The following is a 24,495-nucleotide window of genomic DNA, read 5'->3' as shown; positions in this document are numbered from 1 at the left end:
TCCATGCCTTGGGAGCTTCATAAGGGACTCTGTGGCCCATCACAGCCCTTTCTTACAGAGAACCACTCTCAGAGCTGCAGGGCAACTCTCCTTCCAGGGGAAGGCTTTGTGCTGCAGCTCAGGTGACTCCCTGGGCAGTCCTGGGAAGTCACCTCACACCTGGAACTAGACCAGAGGTTTTTATCAGCCTTCATCCAGACCACTGAGGCAGGGTCGTCAAGGACACTGGTTTGGGACAGTGGACAATTGGGTGCAATTCCCCCATTTGGACAACTCCTACATGTCCTTTATCCTCATCACAGGCACAGCAGGAGGCAAAATCACCCCACCAAGTATGCTCAGATAGGCCCCAGAGAGGCATCACCTTAGTGAGACATTTACTATCTCCTGCAGAGATCTCACCTGGAAGGTTAGTACCTATTAACTTCCATCAGTAGATTAACCAGTGCTCCAAGGACAGCAAACAAAGGATCAGTGGGAATACACAGACCAGGAGCTGCCAGGTTCTTATTACCAGTCTTTGTTTAGCCAGTGCTTTGAAGATGCAGGCAAAGAATGGACTGGGAGATTCCCCAGAGAACCTCACAGCAGGGAATGTGGCAGCTACAGCCAAAACAACACCGCAGAAAAGACACGTAAGGAAGAGTTTAGACTCCTCTGGGGAAAAGAAAGAGTCCAAACCCAACTCTTAAAGTATAAAAAAGATGGTAGAATCCTCTACTTCTCCTATGTGAACTCTGATCTGAACTCCTGGGATGGTGACAAGCCTGTCAATGGGTCTTTTACCCTGGAGAAAGCAACCTGACCCTGCCAAAGCGCACACAGTCTGGGGCAGGGCTCGGAGCATGGAGACCCAGACTGCCTCACACAAAGGACCTGCTCCCCTCTCCTCCTGGGGAAAGGGGATAATGGATTAGAAGCACCTGGGGAAAACTACCTGCTGACTCAAAAAAACCAAGAAGCCAACTGAGTTCAGTGTAACACAGGTTTTTATCAGTGCAGTGAGAAGCTGGTCAGAAGCCAGGCTTTCACACCATCCCACAGGCCAGGCAATGAAATAGTAAAGGCTGGGCTATAATCTACTGCAGAAATACACCTTTCTCCCAAGGACACAGTATTTGGAGAACAAGACCACTGCACACAGCTGACAATTGTATGTTTATTTGCAAAAGACACCAATGTTCTACACTGGAAGGCAATTCCAGTGCTCCCTTCTCTGGTAACATGGGCAGAGACCTCTCTGCAGAGCTGACCAACCCCTGCTAAGCATAGACTGCTGGTAATTCCCAGTTAAGGCACTGATATTCCATCCCTTCTGCTGGTGAGGGTGTGACCCAAGGGGACAGGGCAGCCCCGGCTCAGTGGTGGAACAGCCGCAGGTTGGTGTGGATCAGGGTTATCCCCAGCTCGTTGCAGGCATCGATCACAACGTCGTCAGCAGCAGAGCCAGATGGGGCAGCGATGAACTGTACTCCACTCTGCACACACACAGGGGTAAGGGCGAGGGTTAGAGGATGGAATACCAAAATCCCCCTTGGAAGGAGCCGGCAGCCCCAGTCCTTCATCCATATCCCACCGAACAAACAAAGGCTTCCATCGCCCAAAGCTGCTCCTCAAGGGAGCAGGACGTTCACTGCTCAGAAATAAAGACTAAAAGGGTAACAGGCCTTGTCTTGATATTCCTAAATGGTTTAATAAACTTTAATCCTCTGTTCATCCGAAATCAGCAAACTGACAATGGCTGGATGATTACTGTCCTTGTGAAGCCAGGAACACTTCTTCCCAGGATATGCTATCCTAGCCAGCAGTGCAGGACTTTCTTCAGCAGTTCCCACAAAAGGGACTTGTGAGGACTTTCCTCAGTAGTCCACACAAAATGAAAAGGAAAAGCCATTGCCTGGAGTCCCCCCAACATCCCAGCCCTGCCACGACTCACCCGCTTGGCCCTGTCGACGTTATCTCTGAAAGGGAAGAAGGCGTCGGAGCTGAGGGACACATCGGACAGCTTGGCAATCCACTGCTTCTTCTCCGCTTCTGTCAGCTGCTTGGGTGCCTCTTCAAACAAGGCCTGCCACTTCACCAGGTCCTCATCCTGCAGGGACAAAACCCAGCTCAGCCCCAGGGCCAGGGGCTCCCGGCATTCCCCTGCCAGGGACACAGGGATGAGCCACAGCATCCCCCGACACCCAGCTCAGCTGGACTTTATGCTCCACAGCTCTGCTGCTGGGAACTTCACACCAGGGGGTTTAAAATCCAAAGTAGGAACGCTTTACCACTGTTGCCTAAATGGCTGTGGGGAAAAAAAGACTCCAAGCCAAATTAGGTAGGAGATAAGATAAGGATACAAAAGTTTTAATGAGCCCCCAGGCTTTTTGGAATACCCCAGTGCGCGCTCCCGAAATACAGATGTCCACAGTTTTTATAATGATTTTCACCCAATCCCGTCCTGTTACCACCCAGGTTCTGCCCCCGCCACACCTCTTGGGAATTGGGTCTGGGGGCGTTTTGGGACCCCCTCTTCTTCATCTTCATCAGAGCTTTTTTTTTTTTTTTTAAGGATACAAAGATGACTGCTGGATTTGCACCCAAACACCAGCAATCGATGGTAAAGATAGCATTTGGCCCCTTATTGGCATTTTACTAAACGAAACAAACTTTGGTAAGTCTATGTTAGAACTGCCAGGAACCTGGAAGCCAGTTACTGAGGCCTACTATCCAGTAACCCTGAGTCACGTAATGTCTGACCAGGACAATTACATTGTCCCCTGTATGGTTGTTAATGCTACAGGAAAAATCATTCTCCCTCCTTACTGTGATAAAAATAAATCTACAGAAGAAATAGGCCCGGAAGTTGTAACAAGGTTGGCACAAGTCCCCTTGAGATTAATTCCCCTCCATGGTTCAGGGTGGTTACTGGATTTGTGAAAAGGAGGCTTGGAAAGTTTTGCCCCTTGATAAAGATCGGGCCTGTGCTCTAGGGGCTGTAATTCCAAACATAACAATCTTTGACCAAATTGATGAACAAGAGGAATGGGGAAAGACTTATCTAAAAAGAATGAAGAGGACAAATAATCCCCTTATTGACCGTCCCACACTCTTTCACAGTATAGTCAGAGCCATGATCCCATCTCTAGGGGTGAGTGAATTGGAAAAAGCAATAGTTAACATCTCAGCTGTAATCGAAAACATTCAAGATCAGGCTTCAGATGCAATTTCAGCTTTACAAGAGGAGGTCCATAGTCTGTCTCGTGTAGTTCTACAAAACCAACTGGTTCTTAATATCTTGCTAGCCTCTCAGGGAGGCGTGTGTAAAGTCATCAACACCAGTTGCTGTTCTTACATAGATCAAAGTGGAAGAATTAATAACGATTTGGCTGCAATTTGGAATCAAACTAAAATTCTACATCAGGTGTCTCTGGACAATGTCTCACTGGGTTTGGGAGACACTCTCCACAAACTTACTTCATGGTTACCGAACTGGACCTGGATTAAACAACTGTTTCTATTGGTAATGTACATAGTTAAGTGTTTGTGTAATAGCTTATTGCATGAACCAATGTTGTAGATGTTGGTCATCTTTTTGGAAAATGATTAGAAGTAAGTAATAGAGATTGGACAAAATTTTTGAGTTTTGTCCAGTCTCTAAAGGGGGGACTGATACCTTGGAGTTTTGATGTTTTAATTTTTTTATTTTTGTAGACCTTAGAAGTAGTTACGTAGTAAATGTAGATTTTAGAGTAGCAGCAGCATATTATTCCTTTACCCTTAACACACCAGCTCAAACCCCTGTTACCCATTCCCATATCAATTCCCTAAATTCCATAGCCTGTTTAGTCTCTTTTTCAAGGTAGAATTGTAGAAGAACACCCTAACCCTACGGAACAAGATATAACCATAGACCCAACAACCTTCAGGCCTAGAATTCTGGAAGGCCTCCAAGGACATTACGTGCTCTGAGGAAGATGAAGAAGAGGGGGTCCCAAAACGCCCCCAGACCCAATTCCCAAGAGGCGTGGCGGGGGCAGAACCTGGGTGGTAACAGGACGGGGATTGGGTGAAAATCATTATAAAAACTATGGACATCTGTATTTCGGGAGCGCACCCTGAGGGTATTCCAAAAAGCCTGGGGGCTCATTAAAACTTTTGTATCCTTATCTTATCTCCTACCTAATTTGGCTTGGAGTCTTTTTTTCCCCACAGCCATTTAGGCAACACCACCATTAGCTCTTTTGACATCCTTTTAACTCCTTTCCTTCCCCCTCCTCACATCAGGGCTTGAAGTGTTCCTTCTCCCCCCTTTAATTCCAAGATGCTCTTCCTGGCCTGCCAGTAGCATGGTAAATGCCAGCACACACAAACAGGGTCTGGTAGATGACTTAACACATGGCAAAAGGCAGCTTGGTTTATGATTCACCTTCTGAAACAGCAACTGCTCCAGTTCTTGCCCCCTTAAACTGCTCACAGAGATGATTCACAAGGTCCCTAATCCAGGCCTTGGCTTTTGATACTTAAAAAGGACATACTATTTTTTCATCTAACTATTGCCTGTAACAGGGAGGTCAGAGGGATTCTCACAATCCAAAACACCACACAAGCAAACAACTGCATGTGAGAAGGTGCCACTGGCAGATCAGGGAGGGCTGCAACATCAACTGAAGATTTAACCCATCCTCACTGCTGGGAAGAGTCATCTTCCATAACGGCACTCAGGCCAGGCTAAGTCCTGCGAAAAGCCTTTGTTTGGCAGTGGCTGGAGCTGCAGGGAAGGCTCCCGGCCGGCCCTCACCTCTCCGATGGTGCCGGTGACGTACTGGTCGATGGCGTTGGAGATCTCGGCTCTCTTCACTCCCGCCTTGAACTTCATGGAGAGCACGCGCGGGTGGTGCCGCAGCCACCAGTTGTTGGCCTTGTCCCCAGCCAGGCGAGTGCAGTGGATCCGGGACTGCTGCCCGGCCCCGATCCCGATGACCTGGAGCACAGGGATGCAAACACAGCCTCACCTTGCTGCACAGACACCACTCAGAGCTGCATTCCAGCCAAGCCATTAGGGAAGACATCCCACAAATCAGCTGCTCCCCACCAACAGGGACAAACAGTGTAGGTAATTAGTGAGGAAAACTTGGGAAATACCTGCATCCCTAATCCTCTAAACTGGTCACAGGGCCAGCTCCCTGCACTGCTCACTTGCAGAACTCTGCTGAGCTCACAGTCACTCTCAAAACACCACATTCTTTCACCCTTCTAAATAACATAGCCCCAGCCATCAGAGTCACACTGTCAACCTCAGGAGAGTGAGACAATTATGGTTTTAAGGCACAGCAAAGTCCTGTAGGTCATAGAAACAAATGTGACTGCCAAAAGCTGGAAAAGGACACTTCAGTCAGAGCACTAATGTGTGAGCCCAGGCCACCCAAACACCACCATCCCTCCTGGTCAGCCAGGCAAGCACAGCTCAAACAGGTCAGCTGAGAGAGCAGTGGTGAGGGGGCAATTTGTCTGTCAAGGCTGGTAAGAAAGTAAATCCACTGCTCACTCAGGAATGCTGGTCAGTGGCACCAATACATCACAGGAATTGTCAGGGCCTGGGGGCTACCACACATTTCCTACACTGCCACCTGCCAGAGTCCAGGAGTGTTAAAATAGCTGCTGCCAACCTTATTTAATAGCACTTGTCCTCGATATCAAACAGACCTAATGCTTCAGGAAGCAAAATTCACAGACTGGTTTTTCCTCAAAGAAGCTGCTATGAAAATATGGTATTTGCTCAGCTTCTGTTTGCTTTTATCAGGCACTTTCTTTGGAGTTCTCTCTCATCAGACGTGTTTTCTCAGGTACAGTATAGGTTAAAATACCTAGAGGCTCTTTAAGTGCTCAGATAATCAGAAAACAAGTCTCTCTCCTCATTTTCTGCTCCTGTGAAGCCACAGCTGAACTGTTCACCAGCCTGTTCTCATGGGGGCTGCTCCAGGGATGTGGTGTTGAGGCTGCTGGTGCTGCCTCAGAGTTTCCAGCTCAGACTGGGACAGATGGTAAAGCTGTAAGTGGAAGGCTGCCCTCAAAGGAATGAATCATTTGTCTTCCCATTCACCAGGACACAGTGACTTCACCTCTTACCAGAACCATTAAACAAGCTTCTGGACACAGTTCCCCCGAGGAGCAAATGAAAGCCTTGGGCTGCTACCAGACATAATCTGCTCAGCCATAACTGAGGTCAGCAGCGTGTAACCCACAAGGATGCTGGTGCTGCCATAAATACTGAACAGATGCACAGTTTCTTATGGGTTAGTGGCACCCTCCTCCCAACAAACACTCCTGATATCCAACCTCTGCTCTCACATCCACCCAGTTAAACCCTTGAACTTGCAGGGGACCCTGCACCTCAAAGCAGCTCGGTACCAGCTGCACCCTGGTGTATTCCCTCATCCACTGAGGTTACCCTCTCTTCCTGGACAAAAGTGAGGCTGGCTGTGTCACACAGCACACCATTAACTGCCACTCAGCCCCTAAGAGTGGGACTACCAAGCCAGGCTGGGCTAAAGCAGGAATTTTTAGCTGGGGATGCAGATGGTAGAGAGTAACAGACTGGTACCAGAGAGCAGCAGGGGCCAAAATACCATGAAACATTCCCAAGTTTCTAAAAACTGTGATGTCCTGGGCCCTTTCCCAGCCAGAATGATGCCTCATCTTCCTCTCATCCTTGTGAGCTGTGGCCTCACACTCCTGTGATGGAACAGGGTGCTTTCCCACCTGTCAGTACCTGAGCAGATGCTCAGAAAGAGCCTTTCCCTTTCTCCTGTGAGCCACCCAAAATATTTCACATTTTTTTGTGACCTAAATTTTGTCAAAAGATGCATAACTGAGCTTTGGCTTGTATCCAACAACTCCAAAATGGAAGGAACTTTGTAATTCAGTTGATCAAAGTGATGTATCCTGTAGAGTCTTCACAGGCATCCCCAAATTGACAGAGATATCATCTGCAACACATGGACCTCTTTTTATCACAACAGCTTAGCAGGCAAGAGAAGAAAAGAGTTGCTTCTCTGTGCCTCCCTCTGAGGAGCACACGATGTTCCAGAAGGAAGTTCACAGTTACAGCCCGGGAAGAACATGCTGGTAGGATGCACTTCACTGGAAAATGCTGATCCAGGGAAAGAAAAATCCTTTTTTTTGGTAGAAAAATATTGACATAGAACATAGAATAGTTTGGCTTGGAAAGGACCTTAAAGCTCATCTTGTTCCACACCCCTGCCATGGGCAGGGACACCTTCCACTATCCCAGGTTGCTCCAAGCCCCATCCAATGTGGCCTTGGACACTTCCAGGGATGGGGCAGCCACAGCTTCTCTGGGCAGCCTGTGCCAGGGCCTCACTACCCTCACAGGGAAGGATTTCTTCCCAATATCCCATCTAACCCTGCCCTCTGTCAGCTTAAAGCCATTGTTAAAACCACAGGCTTTGGTGGAACACTGCTGGGGAAGATTCTTCAATCCAGCCTGGACTTTCTGATCTAAAGAAGAGAAATCAGCAGGTTGAGCTTTTGCTTAATGCAAACTATAGCCTTGTACCTGAATGCCCCTTCACACTGGCCTGTACCTGTTCTCTGCCTTTTCCACTTCATGTGAAGTGAAAAATCCTTCTTCCTACACCTCTTCCTCTCCCTTCCTCAAATGTTGCCTGCCCTTCCCCCACAGCTGAAACCTCAAAACCCTCCACAAAGCAATCTTTCCCCCTGTTTTCTACACAAAAATTAATTATGTTTCTTTCAGAGTTTCATCTCCTGGGAATCCCAAAGTGCTTAAGCAGAGCCTATTAAGTGTGAGCAGTGAAAAGAGACAGCAATACAGGGTCAGTAGAAATAAAAAAATAAATCACTTAATAGAAAAAAGTCTTGGGTGAAAATTGAGAACTACTGCACCAAAACATTTTGGTTCATAATAGAGTCAAACATACTCCATAGCTGGATGCTGTGCAACAGCACAGAGTGGATGAGATGGATTAATGTCCAAAGGATCCTTGCAAAATGATCCAGACTGGCATGGGTTTGCTCAGATTTAGCCTGGATAATGAGTGAAAACAAAAACTCTAAATACATTTGGAAATATAAAAATCTAATGAAGGACCTGACAATTGGGAAGACAAACAAACAATGAAGTCACTGGGAAAGTGTGAGGTAAAATAACAGGTTTGTTTTATCCTACTGTGCAGAGAATAAAGAAAGAATATTTTTAAATTGCTAATTTAAAACATGATGGTATCATTAAAGCAAGTGTAGATCAACATGTTACAGGCTGAAAGTCAGAGAGAACAAGTGGAAGTGTTTACTGCAATTAGTGGCAGCTGCCTTCCTGCAAATTAAGTGACACTCAGGTTGAGAAATGCTTCCTCCCACTCCACACTTCCCTAGAACTCACCAACACAACTGCCTTGCTGGAGTGGCTGATCCACTCATGAACCCAACAAAGGCAAGCTGTCAAAAACATTCTGGATGTCTCACACACAAGAGTTTTGGTGGGAACAGGGATGCTGTGAGGCTGAAATAACTCCTGGAAAACCAAAAGCAATGGAACTGAAAGCAAGACAGACTTTCCCAGGTTGGGCTCCTGTAACCCAAACCAGGTCAAATCCCGGAAAAGTATTTAATCTGGATGCTGCTTTCCATCCCTGGGCTGTAATGAGCTTCTTAAGGAAGAGGTTGAGCTTCGATTTCAGTCCCCCAATGCTGAAATCACCATCTCCCTGAGCAGGTGACTGTTACAGCTGCTGCCCTTTACTATTAAAAAAGTCAAGTACAAGACTCTGACCTCGGCCTTTCCCATCACACACACAGCAAACCAACAACCCACGTTTGTATTTGGTTAAAATCTACACCTGCAAATATGCAAAACACACTGAAGCTCTGCTTGCCCACACTGCTTCCCATCCCTCCCCTCCTGCCCTGTCCCTTCCATATGGAACAGGCATCAGCACACACATTTCAGGCACATCTGCAGCACCACATTAAGCCCAGACTCGCAAAGGCACTGGGGAAATTGCTGCTAGAATGAGGGAAAAGTAGCAGAGAGACACCTTTGTTCTGGGGCTACAAGATCCAACACTCCTGAGTGCAGAGAACCACTTCAAAGCAAAACAACCCTGAAGCTGAATAGCAGAGAAATGGCAGATCTCCAGAGATTCATTCTGAAGAAGCACACAGCACACGACCCCAGGAAGCTCTGTGAGACAGCCCTGCCGTGTTTCCAGGCTGCACCAACAGCCTGGCAAATGCAGATGAGCACCAAAGCAACAAGGAGAGCACTGCAGCTCATTCTCAGTCTCTGTCTGTAGGGTTCACTCTGATCCACTTTGCTGATTTACGATGTACTAAAGCTCAAGATCAAAAACATTCTTTGGTTTTTTTCCTCTGTATTATTTTAAAATAATCCAGGCCTGTGGAAAAATTAACATGGAGAGCAGACAACCAGCTAAACAGCAGCATTAGGAGAATGAGCTACTCGGCAAAAATACAATTTTCAGATAACTGATTTAGGCTGAACACCCAGTGATGATGTGGAAAGGATTTTTTTGAAATTCAAGACCAAAAGAGGGAAAATTTAGGTTAGATATTAGGAAGAAATTCTTCCCTGTGAGGGCAGTCAGACCCTGGCACAGGTTGCCCAGAGAAGCTGTGGCTGCCCCATCGCTGGAAGTGTTCAAGGCCAGGTTGGATGGGGCTTGGAACAACCTGGTCTAGTGGAAGGTGTCCCTGCCCATGGTAGGGGGTTGGAATGAGATGATTTTTAAGGTCCCTTCTAACCCAAACTATTCCATGATTCATAATCTCAAATACACATTTGACAATACTCCTATAAATCCCAGCATTCATCATAACTTTTAAAAAAAAATCTGGGAGGACAGTATATTTAAAATGCCCCCAAAGAGGCAAAACCCCCAAACAGGTCCCATCCTTCTTAAGTAAAAAATGAAAATAAAAGTAAGAAGCATTTGGACAGTCAGAATCCAGCTGTTGAAACTACTGTAATTTCCTAAGGCTCTACACGAACTACAACATACTACATGCCCTTAAAAAAATAATGTGAACAGAGTAGCTTTGAAGAAATGACTCAAGGTCAGGCCAGACTCACAGAAGCAGGTAAGAGTTTTTCCAACCCCATCACTGACTGAGCCAGCCCTGAACAGATGACACCATGGTTTTGAACCAGCCTCCTACGAAACAAATGCTTCGCCACTGTTCTGTGTGGGGCAGCTCCTCTGTGCCTGTTCAGCAGCCTCCTGAGTGCTAGAGGATTTTGCAAGCCTGCCCTGAGAAGCCCCTGAGCAGAGCAGGCTGGAGGAGGGAGCTGGCTCGGTTACCTGCCCATCCTTGGCGTAGCACACGGAGTTGGACTGGGTGTACTTGACAGCGATGCTGGCGACGATCAGGTCTCGGATGGCAGCCTCGGGCAGCTGGAACAGAATACCCTTGTCAGCACCACCCTGACAGCCAGGAGCAGCCAGCTGCTAAACCCCCCAGCCTCCACAACTCCTGAACCAGAGAGAGGGGAATGAGGTAGCTAAAAATATCAATTACCAGCAAATTTGGTTTAGATTAAACTCCATAAATGGGTGGTTTGGCAGCTGATCTCAGCTCTCAGAGGTAAGACTCAATCTCACCAGGTCAGGAGGGCTCGACCACTGGCCCTAACCCTGTGAAGTCCTCTGTCCTTACTCACTGTCATCAGATGTGCTCATAGGCAAAAAGCAGGACCACAGCAATTAGAATAGCTCCCAAAATCTGCATTAAGTATTATTTTTAAGTTCCATTCCTAATTTATTAAAACGACTTTTATTACCTCAATGTCTGAACTTGCTTCTCAGCCCATGACTAATCATGTGCTCATTAACATCTGTTTTTTTAATGAGAGCGAGATCAGAGACAAAGAAATAACTGAAAACTTTCTGATGGTGTTGAACTCTAAATGATGAGTAACATCAGCCAGGCCAGAGTTTACACAACAGTGAAAGGTGATGTAAACAGTGAGTCAGAAAAAGATCACGATGGATCCTTAGCCCATGGCTGCCTCACCACAAGAAACTGCACACAGTAGCTTCTTATTTACAAGAAATACAAATATTTTGTTAGTCTGAAATGATGGGAAAAATCCTCTTATTTATCCAAGCAATCAAAACAAAGGAAAACTATCCTGATTTACCCAAGTATACTTGGTCCAGGAAGTTTGCTGCATTGTTTGATAAAAGTCAGTTAAATCTCATTAGAATATTCTAAGAGCTCTTAAAATTGCACAGGGATGCCTTCCTTGATGAAGGCACCCCAGTTCCCTCACTCCATCTGTCTTTCGGCTCATTTATCTCCTGACACTCACAGTTTTGTTCTTCGTGACGATGTTCTTGAACAGCGACCGGTCGATGACTGCGTTGTTCCTCTTCTGCATCAGGTTCAGCCCATAGAGGGTTCGAATCTCCAGGTCATCCGGCTCGTAGTGGGGATCCATCTAAAAGCCCAAAACAGGCCAATAAAACACTTTTGCACCAAAATCTACAAAGTCTTCCAGTTTCCTCAGAAAGGAAAGTATCTGGATTTGCTTCACACACTCCTCAAGGTACAACTCGCAGCCCCCCGTGACATTCAAGGAAACAGTGAACGATCACTTCCAGAGCTGCACTGTTGGGGCACATCTCCACACAGGTCAGAAGCACAACTAATTTACACCAATGCAGGGATCAGGTTAACTGGAACTGCTGAACTGCACTCAGGTCTACCCAAGCATGGGCTTATTCAGAACTTTGGTATCCCCAGATGAGGTTACTGAGACAGGAAACAAACCAGATGAAGGTGACCAGCTCTAAACTAGGAGTGTGCACAAGCTTTATGTGGTTTCCCTAATCCATTTAAATTTTTCAGATCAACTTTCCTCAGCATTCCTCTGCACACGGGCCCTGAAGATACAGGCTCAACCAATACAACCTCATCCTTGCAAAGTTAATTGAATTGCAGGAGGTAATCACCTGCCAAGGCTGCCTGCAATTTCACTCCTTCTTGCCTGAAGCTCCTGAGCCACCTTCTACAGCTCCCCTGGCAGCAACACTACAGTTGCAATGTCAGCTAAGCCTTGGATTTTCTTTTTCTGATGTTACAGTGAAGTTCTCTGCTCTCAGCCCAGTTCCAAATTCTGTGGTGCCATCCTCATCCCTGACTGTACTAAAGACTGCTCTGAAAATACCAATGCCCACAGAGGGCTCCCCCAGGGTTTAAATGCACCTGCCTCTCTGAGTGATGACTCACATCATCACTCAGACACTGTATCTTAAAGGATTCAGGGAGGAAACAGTCAGCAAAAGTGAGAGGAAAGCCAGCAGAGTGGAAGGAGCACAGAAATGCTGTTTCTTTGAGGTACTCTTGCTAGTTCATAGATTTAATGGCTTTAAATCCACTGTAAGGGGACCAGAATGAGTCCCCTAGTTACTTGGACACCAGTATCTGTGAGAAGTAGGTATGGAAAGAGCAGCAGAGGGTTAGGGAGGACCAGGAGTACAAACCTGGAGGACACAGTAACCACCATTCTTCTTCTTGGAAAGGATTTTGAGAGCTTCTTCCTCGTAGCCGGGAGCCACCACACCATCAGACACCTGCAACACACAGATTTCAGCATCCATGTGACAAAAATGAAAGGAGGGGCTCAGACTGAAGGCTCTGCCTGCCATTTCACAGTGTGCAGTGAAGACACACCCCTTGGGGTCTGTGTGTACCCAACAACACCAAAAGCACTATTACAATACTGGTTTCAGTCCTGGAAACAAAAAATTGCAGAGCACTATAAGCTCTTGGCAGGAGTTAGTAAAAAATACCCCACATAACTTTAAACAGCATGGAAGTAATATCGTTCTCCAGGGGGAAACAGCTCAACCATGACATCCCCCACTTTTTAACTCTAACAGTAAATATGGCTTAAAACCCAACAAATCCTCATTTCAACAGTGATACTCCTGATGAGACAAAAATACTGGCAAAAGAGCTGTTAACAGCATTGAAACTGAGATGTTTACATTCATTAGTGCCATAAAGCCATACATAACTTCCACATTTCTGTCTTTCAATGTGGGTGGGGCTTTTTTGTTTTAAAGTACCAAATATTATGCTCACAAACCAAACAGACTCTTTCACTTGTTTGACAAGGAAGGGGTCTTACAACTCATCTCATTCTAGCCCCCTGCCATGAGCAGAGACACCTTCCACTAGACCAGGTTGCTCCAAGCCCCATCCAACTTCCATGACTTGTGCAGTGCAAGCAGCTGTGGAATTAACACTGGATCCAGAAAAGTGGCAGCCTTGGCAGTTGGACTCAATGATCTCAGAGGTCTTTTCCAACGTAAATGATTCTGTGACTCTTAAGTATAAAGTGCAGCCTGGAAAGTGGCTGAGCCTACACATAAATGGCAGGTAGCAACCTATATCCACATTCCAGGCTTGGGCAAGAGGCTGCCCATCAGCAGTCCAGATCCCTATTGCTCCCTTCAACCAGACACTTGTGACAGCATACTCAGGGTTCATTTCCAGAGGCCTGCAATCATCTCTTGGAAAGCAGTACTGTTATTTCCCAGGCTCTAGCACACAGCCAGGTTTTAGCTGGGAGAAATGCATTGAAAGATTGGTGTCAATTCTGCACTCCAGATCAGAGAATTACCCAAATGGACCAATAAAAGTCCTCAGTAAAATGGGTCAAATTCACACAAAAAGACTGTTACAAACCAATGACTCCATCCAGTGTGATTGTTCTTTTTCCCCCTGGAATGATGTGCTGGTTTAACTAACCTCTCTGGAAATAATCTTGGCCGTAGCCACGTCACAGATGTCAGACAGGGCAATGAAGTCACCAAAGGACGACATCCGATCAGCACCTGAAAAATCCTATTTTTACTAATTTATCAAACCACACACAAAGTCTTTGCTTCTACAGCCCAGCCAACTTCTATAAGAGCTAATAATTTAATCCAAGAGGAAAAAGAAAAAAAAAAGGCCATATCAGAGCAACAAGGACAAAAAAATCCTACCTCAAAGACATGGACCTTTAAATATTCCCATTGTTCAGATATTCTTCCTTCTTCCCTGCCTCTCTCAAAGCTCTAACTCTATAATGACTACCTCTGTGACCACAAGCAACTCAGCTGTACCCAGTGGTGACAAGAGGACAAGCAGAGGCAAGGATCACACAGGAAGATTTTAGACGAGAAACAGCTGGAAAAACAGGAAAGCTTTTAGATGCCTTATGCTCCACCTAGCTTTTCCTGCAAGAAACTACCCCAGAAATGTAGCTAAAAGCAATTTTTTTTAATGTTTTGAAAACTAAATATTCTTAATGTTTAATGGCATAGCTAAGGTGAACTCAGCTGCCATCACAGATGTCTCACTCCTCAGCAAGGTCAGTTCTTCTATCTCTGCCATTCTAAATGTTTGTTTTTCTACCAACCATTGCAACAGTTTTCTGAGGTCAATGTTCAAAGGTGGTCTGGGAAAAATAAACTCAAGCCAGTGTGCTCCTTATCAAGTTTGTTTTGTTTTCTATAATCTGTGAAGATTTTCTAGGAATGACATGGAAAACGAGAGAAGTAGCAAAGTGTCTCAGCTAAGCAGAGGAAGCTGATTCTATTTACTTTTTTAGCTTTTTTTTTTTTTTTTGTGAGCTCTGCAGTACAAAAGTATTAAAAAAACAACCAAATACCACACAGAAATGTTTCTACTCAGGTTAAGTATTGCTAAGTACTCCAAGGCTATGACTCCAAGTGACTCTCTGCTATCAGCCCAGGTGTTTATCCCTATCCTACAGCCAAAACCCCCCAGATTTATATATCACTGGATATATCTTTTTAATTTAAATATGTATAATCTCTACAGGTCTTCTATATACATCAAGGAACAGAATCCAAAATGGTTTTAGCTCTTTGAAACAGCACACAAGGTCTGCTCACTTGAAGAGCAATTTCTGACAGGTAGTCAGGCAGATCTTCATGGAGAAAAGCCCTGCAGAGGAGGAGTGTTGGTGCAAGGGGAAGAGCCTGGGAAGTGCTGAGTGGAACTCAGCCCTCTGGACATGCTGTTTTCCTGAGGTTGTCTAGCCCCTCACCTCTGCTGCGGGCGTAGGCAGAGGCCACGGGCGTCAGGCTCTTGTGGAAGTCGTGCACCATGCAGACTTGCGCCTCCTCCTCGCTGAGCGGAACTCCAACAGCAGCACCTAGTGGGAAACACGAGCCAGGGCACTCAAACTCTGCCGCCGGGGATCTCCCCACACTGCCAGGGTGAGGGACACACTCCCCACTGGCAGGGCCTGCCAAAAGCCGGGAGTGTGTCCAAGGAGAAAGGCATGGCAAGGAAGGGCTGCCCTACCTGCGGGACTGACGTGTTTGAAGGAGGCAGCTGCTGGAAGGCCCAGAGCCTGCTTGAGCTCCTTCACCAGCTGCCAGGCATTGAGGGCATCACAGAGGTTGATGAAGCCTGGAGAGCCATTCACCACTGCAAACACAGCACTAAGATGTGTTAAAGCAGGCAGAGCCCTCTCCCCAGAGCCTGGAGAGCAAGCACAAAAGATTTCTCCCAGGGCTGAAAGAACTACAAGTCGTTCTTGTGCAATGACCCTGGCTCCTCAGCAACTGGTTAAGTGCCCAGCAATCCACAGCAAGAGTCAAGGCCCTTTCAAAGTCTGCTCTCAAAACCTTTTGCTCTGGCCCTGACAGAAGAACTCCTTGTTCTGACATGGCAGCACTGTGAGCATTTCAGGAGAGTGGGGGAAAGATCAATTTAACAATAACCCCCATCCGGGGCGAGTGAGCACAGTGTTGTTCTGGTGCCCTTCTGGGAGGCAGACTTGCAAGCAAATCAACCTCCAGTGCAGGAATAGAAAAGCTTCCTAAGAGGTCTGAGAGTTGAAACTGGGAAATGCTGCAACACAAAGCTTCACTGTTTATTCAACAGGACAATGCCTGCCCACATTGGAAGCAGTCTCAAGAACAAAAGCAGCCAGATTTTCTCTCCAAAACAGAGGGTTCCCCCGCTGCAACAATGCTGTGGTGAGGGGCACACCCCATAAAATGGCAGAGACATACCAGACCTGTCCCAAACTTGCAAGTGAGACCAGTACCCCTTCCCTCTGCCACCATCAGCAGAAGCAGTATTCTACAAAACTAAGGTATAAACCACTGCTCAAAACCATCAAAGAAATTAAAAAAAAAAAGAACAAAACCAATTCAGACCTAGAGAAGAACAGCTTGGTTTCCAGACAGATTAAATGGTGACACAAAAAGATGGTGAACATACTAAACAAGGAAAATGGCAAGTAGAAAAGCATCTTCAAAGGATGATGAGGTTTTCCTTTGCAAAATCTGGATCTAACATCAAGCAAAAAGTACACTGTATAAATCTGCTTTAAGTATATTGGACTCACAATCCTACAGCAACAGAGAACAGGGACCAACAGTAGGTCTTGTGGGGATCAGCACACAAATTCTTCTGTCTCACACAGCTCAACCTTTTAATTGCCAAGGTAGTGCCACTCAGTAACAAAGCAGTTGTGAAGGCACTGCAGGCCATCCTAAGGTTGGCTTAAGGTACAAGAAGGTCTTTCAGTCCGAAAGACAGACAGCAGGTGTGTCCAACCACCTCCATTCCCAGCTGTCCCAGAGCTCCCTTCTGAGCCGAGCTCACCTGTCAGGGGGAGTTTGGCTCTCGTGGTGTAGAGCTGTGCAGGACTCTGGTGAGGGTTCATGCCGTACCTCAGGGGCAGCTGGGACACCCCCTTGCTGTATTCCTTCCTAAAGTAGTCAGAGATGGCTGCATCGTACTGGGCAGTGTGGGTGAAAGCCTGGGGACACGACAGGGGACACCTGTCAACTCACAAACATCAGCTTACAAACGATTTGGTGTTTGAAGAGGTGAGGAATGAAAGGCAAATGAGTCTGGCCCAGCCCTTCCCTGGAAGCAAACTCGACCAACCTTCAGTGCCAGGAGCCTCCTGGTCTCCATGGCAGTGTCTTTGTCCCCCGATGCCACCATCTCTTTGGCTACTGCAGAGTAGTCTGCAGGGTCACACACAACTGTCACCCGGGCGTGGTTCTTGGCAGCCGCCCGCAGCAGGGCAACTCCTCCTGCAAGGCAAGGGCACGGGGTGAAGCACTTCCCTCCTGGGGAAGCCAAGCAGAGGCCAAGGAGGGACATGCACCAATCCATCATTTGTGCCAGATGAACGTGTCCCCCTCCCTCCAGCACGGAGCAGGGTGAGGGTGCTCCTCAGAATGCACAAGGCTGGTGAGTTGGACTCAATCCACGAGGAAGGTTTGCACATTGACTGGCCTTTGCAGGCCCAGGCAGAGCTGCAGTGGTGGGGAAAGAGCTCATGGGCCTGATGAGCAACTGGGGCAAAAATGTCCTCAAGCAGCACAGCCACATCCCAGAGATGGCTGCAGCCACATCCCAGAGATGGCTGCAGCCACATCCCAGAGATGGCTGCAGCCACATCCCAGAGATGGCTGCAGCCACATCCCAGAGATGGCTGCAGCCACATATGGTTTAAGCACCATGCTCTGCAACATCAAGGTGGGCAGGGGTCTAGAGAAAGATTTATTCCTACACTGCCAAGCAATCAAGGTTTCTAAACCTCTCTGCAAATAATACTGAATCTTGCCCAGGTCCTCTGTGTGAGATAAAATGCCACAGTTACCCCTCAAGTCTGACTCTGCACAGCTGTTGCAACACTTTAAATCACACAAGATAGGCTGTTGCAAAGGAAAAGGAGAGGCTGGCACTGCTTCATGCAGAGCAAGTATTACTCCATAAAACATTTAATAGAGAGCTCTGCTGGGCATCATTTGGACTAAACTACTCTAGGAAAATTCAGTCCCAATCCAACTGCATGGCACAAAGCTGTGCCTGTACTGTTCAGAACTTGCCAAGCAGAGATGCTGCAGTGAAGAGCAAGCCTTTTGGGGTTAATAACTAGGAAGAGAAAATCTGCTAATACAGGTGTCCATGCTTCCAAAGTCAGGTCCTAAGTGCTCTCCCACACAAGCAAACCAGCCCCTTTCCTTGTAACAGCTTCCTGCAGTGAAGTTCTCAGCCATCCCCAGAGCACTTTCAGTGGTTCAGCCTTTTCTCTCCAAAGCTCATGTTTTTTTAAGTTTTTATTACACTGCCAGAGGCAGCACAAGAGGTTTATTCTGCTCCCTGTGTTTCAGGAGGAATCATGCTCCCCCTGGCCTTTCCTAGCACAGCCTTCTGCAGTACCTCAGGCCTTCTCTTGGGCAGTGCACAACTTGCCCCCCATGCAGTGTGCCTTCCCAGCCTGTTACCTGCCATTTTAATTGCAGATCTGCTTGAAAGCCCAACAAGGCTTACCCAACTATGCCTTCAGTCTGCTCCTTGCAGCTCCTGAGCTCTCGAGCAGACTTCCTTTGTGGGTGTGCGAGGCCACCAAACAAAAAGGAAAAGAACTGAGACCACTCAGAGATCAGAAGCATCAAGTCTGTCTGGAAAACAGATCTGTTCTCCCTTTAACTTACCAATATCAATCTTTTCCACTGCATCTTGAACAGTCACCCCGGGAGAAGAAACAGTCTTCACAAAGGGGTAGAGGTTACACACCACAACCCTGAGAATTGGGGGGGAAAACCGTTACTCAGCAAGAAATAAAAATGCCAAATTAAGCTTGGCAAGCACATGATACCAACAGTGCTTTCATGGTCTTGTTTCTCAGGGACCAACTAAAATCCTGTGGCCAAGGCTTCTTCCTCCAAAAGACTTAAGACATAGTGGTGCTCAGCCAAAGGCCAGGTGATGGTACAGTGTATTCTGACATTTAACTAGGTTCTGTGTATCAAACAATGTTAGAACCACAATTTACAGGAGCCAGTTTAAAGGAAGAGATTCTTTGAATACGAGGGCCTGTACTTCAATGTTTAGTGATGTTGGTGCAGAACTTGAGCCATCTCAAAGGACTTCAAAGTGGGTTCTCAGTAGTACTGAAAACAGGCACCCAGTAAGCACTCAGGGCAAGGGCCACTGCAAACAAAGTATAATCAATCCAGTTTTCCACAACTTTTCCAAGAGCAGAAAATGACCTACATATCACCTTCTGGACTTTCAAAATACCAACAACATATTAAACCTGAGCGTGCCACCCAGATCCCATAAAGCCTCTGTGGCACATGAAAGCAGGAGGGAAAATTGACTTTTCCCTCTCAAGCTAAGACTGGACCTTAGTGGAATTAGTTTTTTCATCTGATCTGGAAGGTCTGTATTCCAGCAAGCATGAAGTAATAACTTGCCCTGTCCCATCCTACCAGTGCCACATGAACTGTAGCAAAAGAAGGGATTTGTTCTGACCTTCACAAATAAGGTTTTTAATCCAAGAGAATTAATTTACTCTCTTGATCTGAATATATGAAGGTATTGAACTCCAGTATGTGTCCAGTACTGGCAATGAACTGCTGTGATGAGTACCCTTGTGTTCAACTTGTAATAATCCTTTGTTCCCACTGCGTGTGAACTCCAGCAGAAGGGATGATCAGCTTCCAGTACGGTTTTCAGAACCCTCTGTGTCCCTAAATTTCCTACAATGTCTTTTATTGTCTCTTCTGTTTCTAATACCCCTTTCCCCTCAATCCATTCATGCTCCTAACCTGTTGCAAACCATCAGGAATCCGTGGACTTTAACACTGCTAATGCTTTTATCTGTGGAAATCCAGACAATCAACATCAAGCTTTCCTACATTGACTTGGATATGCAAATTTTAGGCAGCTATGCAAAGACAGTCCTGCTGAGGATCAAGCTACTTGTGCTTTTTGTAAGAGAACCTGAATCCAAATTATTACTCTGGATGCAAGTGCACTATAAGTCACTGATGTAAGGGCATGTTATTCCCCCTGCAAATCAGCAGAGCCTGCTTTAATATGCAGCGTGCTCCGAAGAGCCACCACTGCTGAGCCATCTATGAGGATTCCTGTGGTTTTAAATTTCAGGTTTTCAAATTCAGCCTGGAAATCCATCCATCCATCAGGTTTTAAAAGTAATTTTAAAACTTAGGATGCATTCTGGCCCCACAATCATACTGTACCTCCCATCCTGGCTATACCTACAGTTTACTGTGTCCAGCTCAGCCACGTTTCTAAACCAGGAGCTGACATACAGCTGGTTATTCACAAGCACTGGTTAGATGTTAACACCAGTTAGTGACACACAGTCCCAAACTGCCCTGTGTGAATGAACCTGGCAAATACATTCTAACAGAAAAACAACCTTTGGTAAATTAGTGCACAAACTGTTTTACTTCAGTTTCTGGCTGCAGCTCACTTGCTCCCATGATGGCTCTCAAAGTTTAAGTTTTCCGTCTCTTATCTGTGTGTTTTATGTCTAAACAAATTCTGTGTGTTCCTGACCCACTTCTGGTGTCTATTCTTTATTTATGTGTTGAAACTCAGTAAACATTATGCAAATATCAAAGGGTATATTTACTAAGCAAGTATTTCAAAATCAGGAATTGCCATCTGATGGGACATTTGGAACCAAGCTGAGGGGAGACGAGCCAGCTTCAAAAGTACTCAACTTTGCAACACATGTAATGTGGCCCTAAGTTGACTGAATGTAGCGTGTCAAAATTCCCAGAGAACCAGAAGAAAGCAAAACCTCTGTTCCCCGTGGAAGCCACAAAGTAACTTTTTCCTGGTTTAGTTTTTCTCTTACTACAAGTGACGAAAATGCATCAGTAGATTACATCTTTAAATACAAAGTATCTCCTGCCAGGGAAAAGGAAGGAGCCTGCAGATCTCCCGGTGTGCAGATGTTACAATCCCTACTGCTCCCAGTTCCCTGGTGCTGACTGGTCTCCAATGTCGGTTTTTGATAACTGATGGTTTGCATCATGTCCCCCAACATTTACCTTACGAGGCTGAAATCCTGTTTCTTCATATCAGCATTATCCTCTGGAATATTGCGAGCCAAGATACCTAGTTACAAAAAGCAGTGCATCTTCATTGAAAAAGAGCTACATCACCACCAGCTTTTTAATTCAACATCTGCTTTCAGACTGTGCTTTTTCTCAGAGACCTTCTATCATGAACTTTCTGATTCTAGTTCAGACAACACCCTCAGCCCCTACTCCTTTATTCCATTTTACAGACTCCTTGGCTGCTCCAGTTCCACACTATCATCTGTTTTCCCCCAATGATAATTCCTAGAGCATTCCAACTACTGAACAATTTCAAAAATGTACTTTATAAGCACTCAGTTGCTACTCTTAAAACATTAAAACTGTCGTTAAGGAGTTCATGGGAGAGGAAAAGGGCACGTGCCCTATGACACGAGGGAAGCAAGAGAGGCTGTGCCTCTAGCTGAGTAGTGTAGGTGGCTGGCTTGGGTCTAGGAACAGGCAGGTGACAGGCTGGCACAGCATAAGCAACAGCACAGTCCTGGGTTTGAGGCAGTCAGAGATTGCCTCCAGCCCCCAGGTATGACAGACACCGGGTTCCACTCCAGGGATCTCCAGCACAGGAACAGGAGATGAAAGAGCGGATGGATTAATGTGCAGATAGACTAACTGTCAGAGATCTTCTCTGCTGAAGTGGAGCCAGAGAATATCAGAGTATGCAGAAATCACCCACTAAAGACTATGCTGTCGTGTTCCTTATGCTGCACACCAGATTCATTCACAGATTAAATTCCAGAGACTTCTCTGCCTCAACAAGCCTGCAACTGACTCTGCAAAGGATGTGCAAAGGCTTTTACAGAGAAGCTCTGTTACTTATAGCCCCAGGGAGGACGAGCTCTGCACAGATACCAGCACAGCAACAAGCAAGTAATTCAGCCACTGTGCACTTCTCCACCCCTGTGCACTTTACCCCGTGGCTTTTCACCTCTCCTCCAGCTTCTACAGCAAATTTGTTCTCATTACTCAGTTCTTCCACACAACCCTTAAAAAAAGACATCTGTCAACTCCTTTTTTCCCCATCCTCACTGCCCACGGATTTCTCTTTTACATTGAAAAATACAATAGCAGAAACATACCAGCATGGACTGCAGGATGAAGGGTTTTCACACGTCCACCCAGCATCTCAGGGAAGCCTGTCAGGTCTGAAACATCTCTGCTCAGGGAGAAAACGGATGGTAACAGATGTGCCATACTGACTTTTTCTATAGGCTGAATGAACCAAACCAAAAGAATTGTATAAATTTCACTACAAAACCTCCCTAAGCCAAAGGGGTAACAACTGCTTTTCCCATGAATGGAAATAAAGTTCATGGGTCATGCTCAACTAAGTACTACGGTTATTTCTCAAATACATACACTGGAATAACCAAGATAAGCAAGTCCCAAGTCAACGTGGTTTACAGAGAGAATGGAAAGCCATGCTAAGGTGATACACCTCAGTGCTCTTCACCACTCCTTGTGACTGTTTAGGATGGTGAAGGAACAATAAGGAGAAGGGAAAATGTGACCATCTTTGCTTCAGACTCCACTGACAGCACAGCCAAGCGAAGCAGTAGGAGAGACATGACCAACTGCAGGGAGCACAGGGGGTGATGTACATTCGTGCTCATGTGTCCCACTGCATTCATTGGAACCAAAAACAGAATCACAGTCACCCATTCTGCCAAATAATTGACAGATTTTTCATCACTGCACTGGAAACAATTTTTATTTGGCCAGAACTGCTTTTTAATCACAGTACGGAAGAAATTAGAACAAACTTCCCCCGAATCACTGGCCAAAACAGCATGACTGTACATGCACCTTCTCAAACAGTGGATGCACAACACCTAAGTGCTCTGTCTGGATCAGTGGACCACCATGCTGGGAAAATTACTTGTGACAAATGAACTCCAGCAAGCTTCAACATGTTCCTGACACATGTCAGTCCTGTTCCGGGACTAGGCAAAGATGAGCTTGCACCTGGCTGTGAGGAGCAGGACTAGGGTCAGATTATGAACATCAAGATAAAAGACTGTCCCATGGAAACAAAGCTGCCTCAAGGCAGACAAGGCATCACCTCCAAGACAAGGCTCCTGACATCTCTCTGTGCTGACCTGCACAGTAACGCTCTTCAGCCTCAGTAAACAAACTCCTGGCCAACAAGCTTCTGAAGTTTGCTTTAAGGCATGTTTGGGTTTTTTATTTGGAAGGGAAGACTTGCTTTCAGGCCTTTTCTGCTCACAGAGAAAACAATTTAAGCAACCTCAGGGCCCAAATGAGCCTTTTTGTGGAGATGTCCAGGGGAGCATGTGTACCTGACAGGCAAGCCAGCATCTCTCAGGGACTTGGCTGTTCCTCCGGAGGCAATGAGACCCAGGCCGAGCGCATGCAGGCTCTTGGCGAATTCCACCAGGTTGGTCTTGTCAGAGACGCTGAGCAAAGCTGGCATGTGGGAAGAGCACAAGTATTTGGGTTTTAAAAGCAGAACAGAGGGGAAACAGGATTAAGTCAGTGAAGCCTTTGTAACTTCTGTAATTTGGGGAACTTACGTGATGCCAGTCGGCTGGGGAAGGGAAGGGGAGCACCCGAGCCCCACACGGCTCCTCACGGGGCAGCCGGCCCCGAGACGGGACCCCCGAGACGGGACCCCCGAGGCGGGACCCCCGAGGCGGGACCCCCGAGGCGGGACCCCCGAGGCGGGACCCCCGAGGCGGGGGCAGCGCTGCCGCCCGCGCCCCAGTGCGCCGAAAGCGCGGGGCGCTACCGCCTCCGGTCCTCCCGCCTCCCGGAGCCCGAACTTCATCACCCCGCACCCCAAACAAGGTATAGCCGGCCCGAGGGGAAAGCAGCGCCTTCCCGCGCCGCAAACACACAGCCCGAGAACCGCCGGGATGGAAGCGGCGGCCCCGCGCTGAGGCGCCTTCCGGGGCCGCCCTGTTGAGTGGAAGCGGCGGCCATTTCGGGGCCGGCGGGCGGGCAGCCCCCCCACCGCCCTCACGCACACCCTCCCCGCGGCCATGGGCGGCCGCCCCGCGTTACCGAGCTGCTGCCGGGCGGCCATGGCGCCGTCGGTGGGTGCAGGAAGGGGGGGATGCAGCAAAGGGCCGAGCGGCGGCGGCCCGGCGGGATTTGGGTGCACGGGGGCGGGAGCCGGAGGGGGCGGCCCGGGCGGGGCGGGGAATGGAGGGGGCGGTGGTGCCCCGGTCCGGGGTGCGGGCACGTGTGTTGGGGGCACACGCGTGTCCTCGGTGCGCCGCAGAGGATGTGCGGTGGAAGAGCCCCCTGGTCGGACGTGTTGTGTGTGCGACACGTGTGTGCCCCTGGGTGCTCCCGCTACACGTGTGCACAGCGCGTGTATGTGCCACAGACAGGGATGCATGGCACATACACACACACACACGTACATGTATGTGCCACAGGCAGGGATGCATCACACATACACACACACACACGTACATATATGTGCCACAGACAGGAATGCATCACACATACACACACACACACACGTACACGTATGTGCCACAGACAGGAATGCATCACACATACAGAA

At 47.3% G+C, this 24,495-nt stretch overlaps 1 protein-coding gene across 1 annotated transcript; it reads right to left on the bottom strand.

Moving 5' to 3' along the window:
- Positions 1–1,139: 1,139 nt before the first annotated feature.
- On the bottom strand, positions 1,140–24,127 carry ATIC (5-aminoimidazole-4-carboxamide ribonucleotide formyltransferase/IMP cyclohydrolase). Its single transcript, XM_050340061.1, has 16 exons — positions 23,985–24,127; positions 23,261–23,387; positions 22,040–22,116; positions 20,916–20,982; positions 18,540–18,628; positions 16,978–17,129; positions 16,690–16,846; positions 15,376–15,501; positions 15,116–15,223; positions 13,807–13,892; positions 12,534–12,623; positions 11,360–11,488; positions 10,350–10,442; positions 4,787–4,969; positions 1,937–2,092; positions 1,140–1,478 (listed from the first exon to the last, which is right to left on the bottom strand). The coding sequence occupies exons 1-16, from the start codon at positions 24,004–24,006 to the stop codon at positions 1,359–1,361; spliced, it is 1,782 nt and encodes a 593-aa protein (XP_050196018.1). The 5' UTR covers positions 24,007–24,127; the 3' UTR covers positions 1,140–1,358.
- Positions 24,128–24,495: the final 368 nt, after the last annotated feature.

This window comes from Myiozetetes cayanensis, unplaced genomic scaffold (genome assembly GCF_022539395.1).
Source record: "Myiozetetes cayanensis isolate MyiCay16 unplaced genomic scaffold, myiCay2020 scf9, whole genome shotgun sequence".
Classification (NCBI taxonomy): domain Eukaryota; kingdom Metazoa; phylum Chordata; class Aves; order Passeriformes; family Tyrannidae; genus Myiozetetes; species Myiozetetes cayanensis.
The sequence above is the reverse complement of the archived record's forward strand: the minus strand, read 5'-3'. Positions and strand labels throughout refer to the sequence as shown.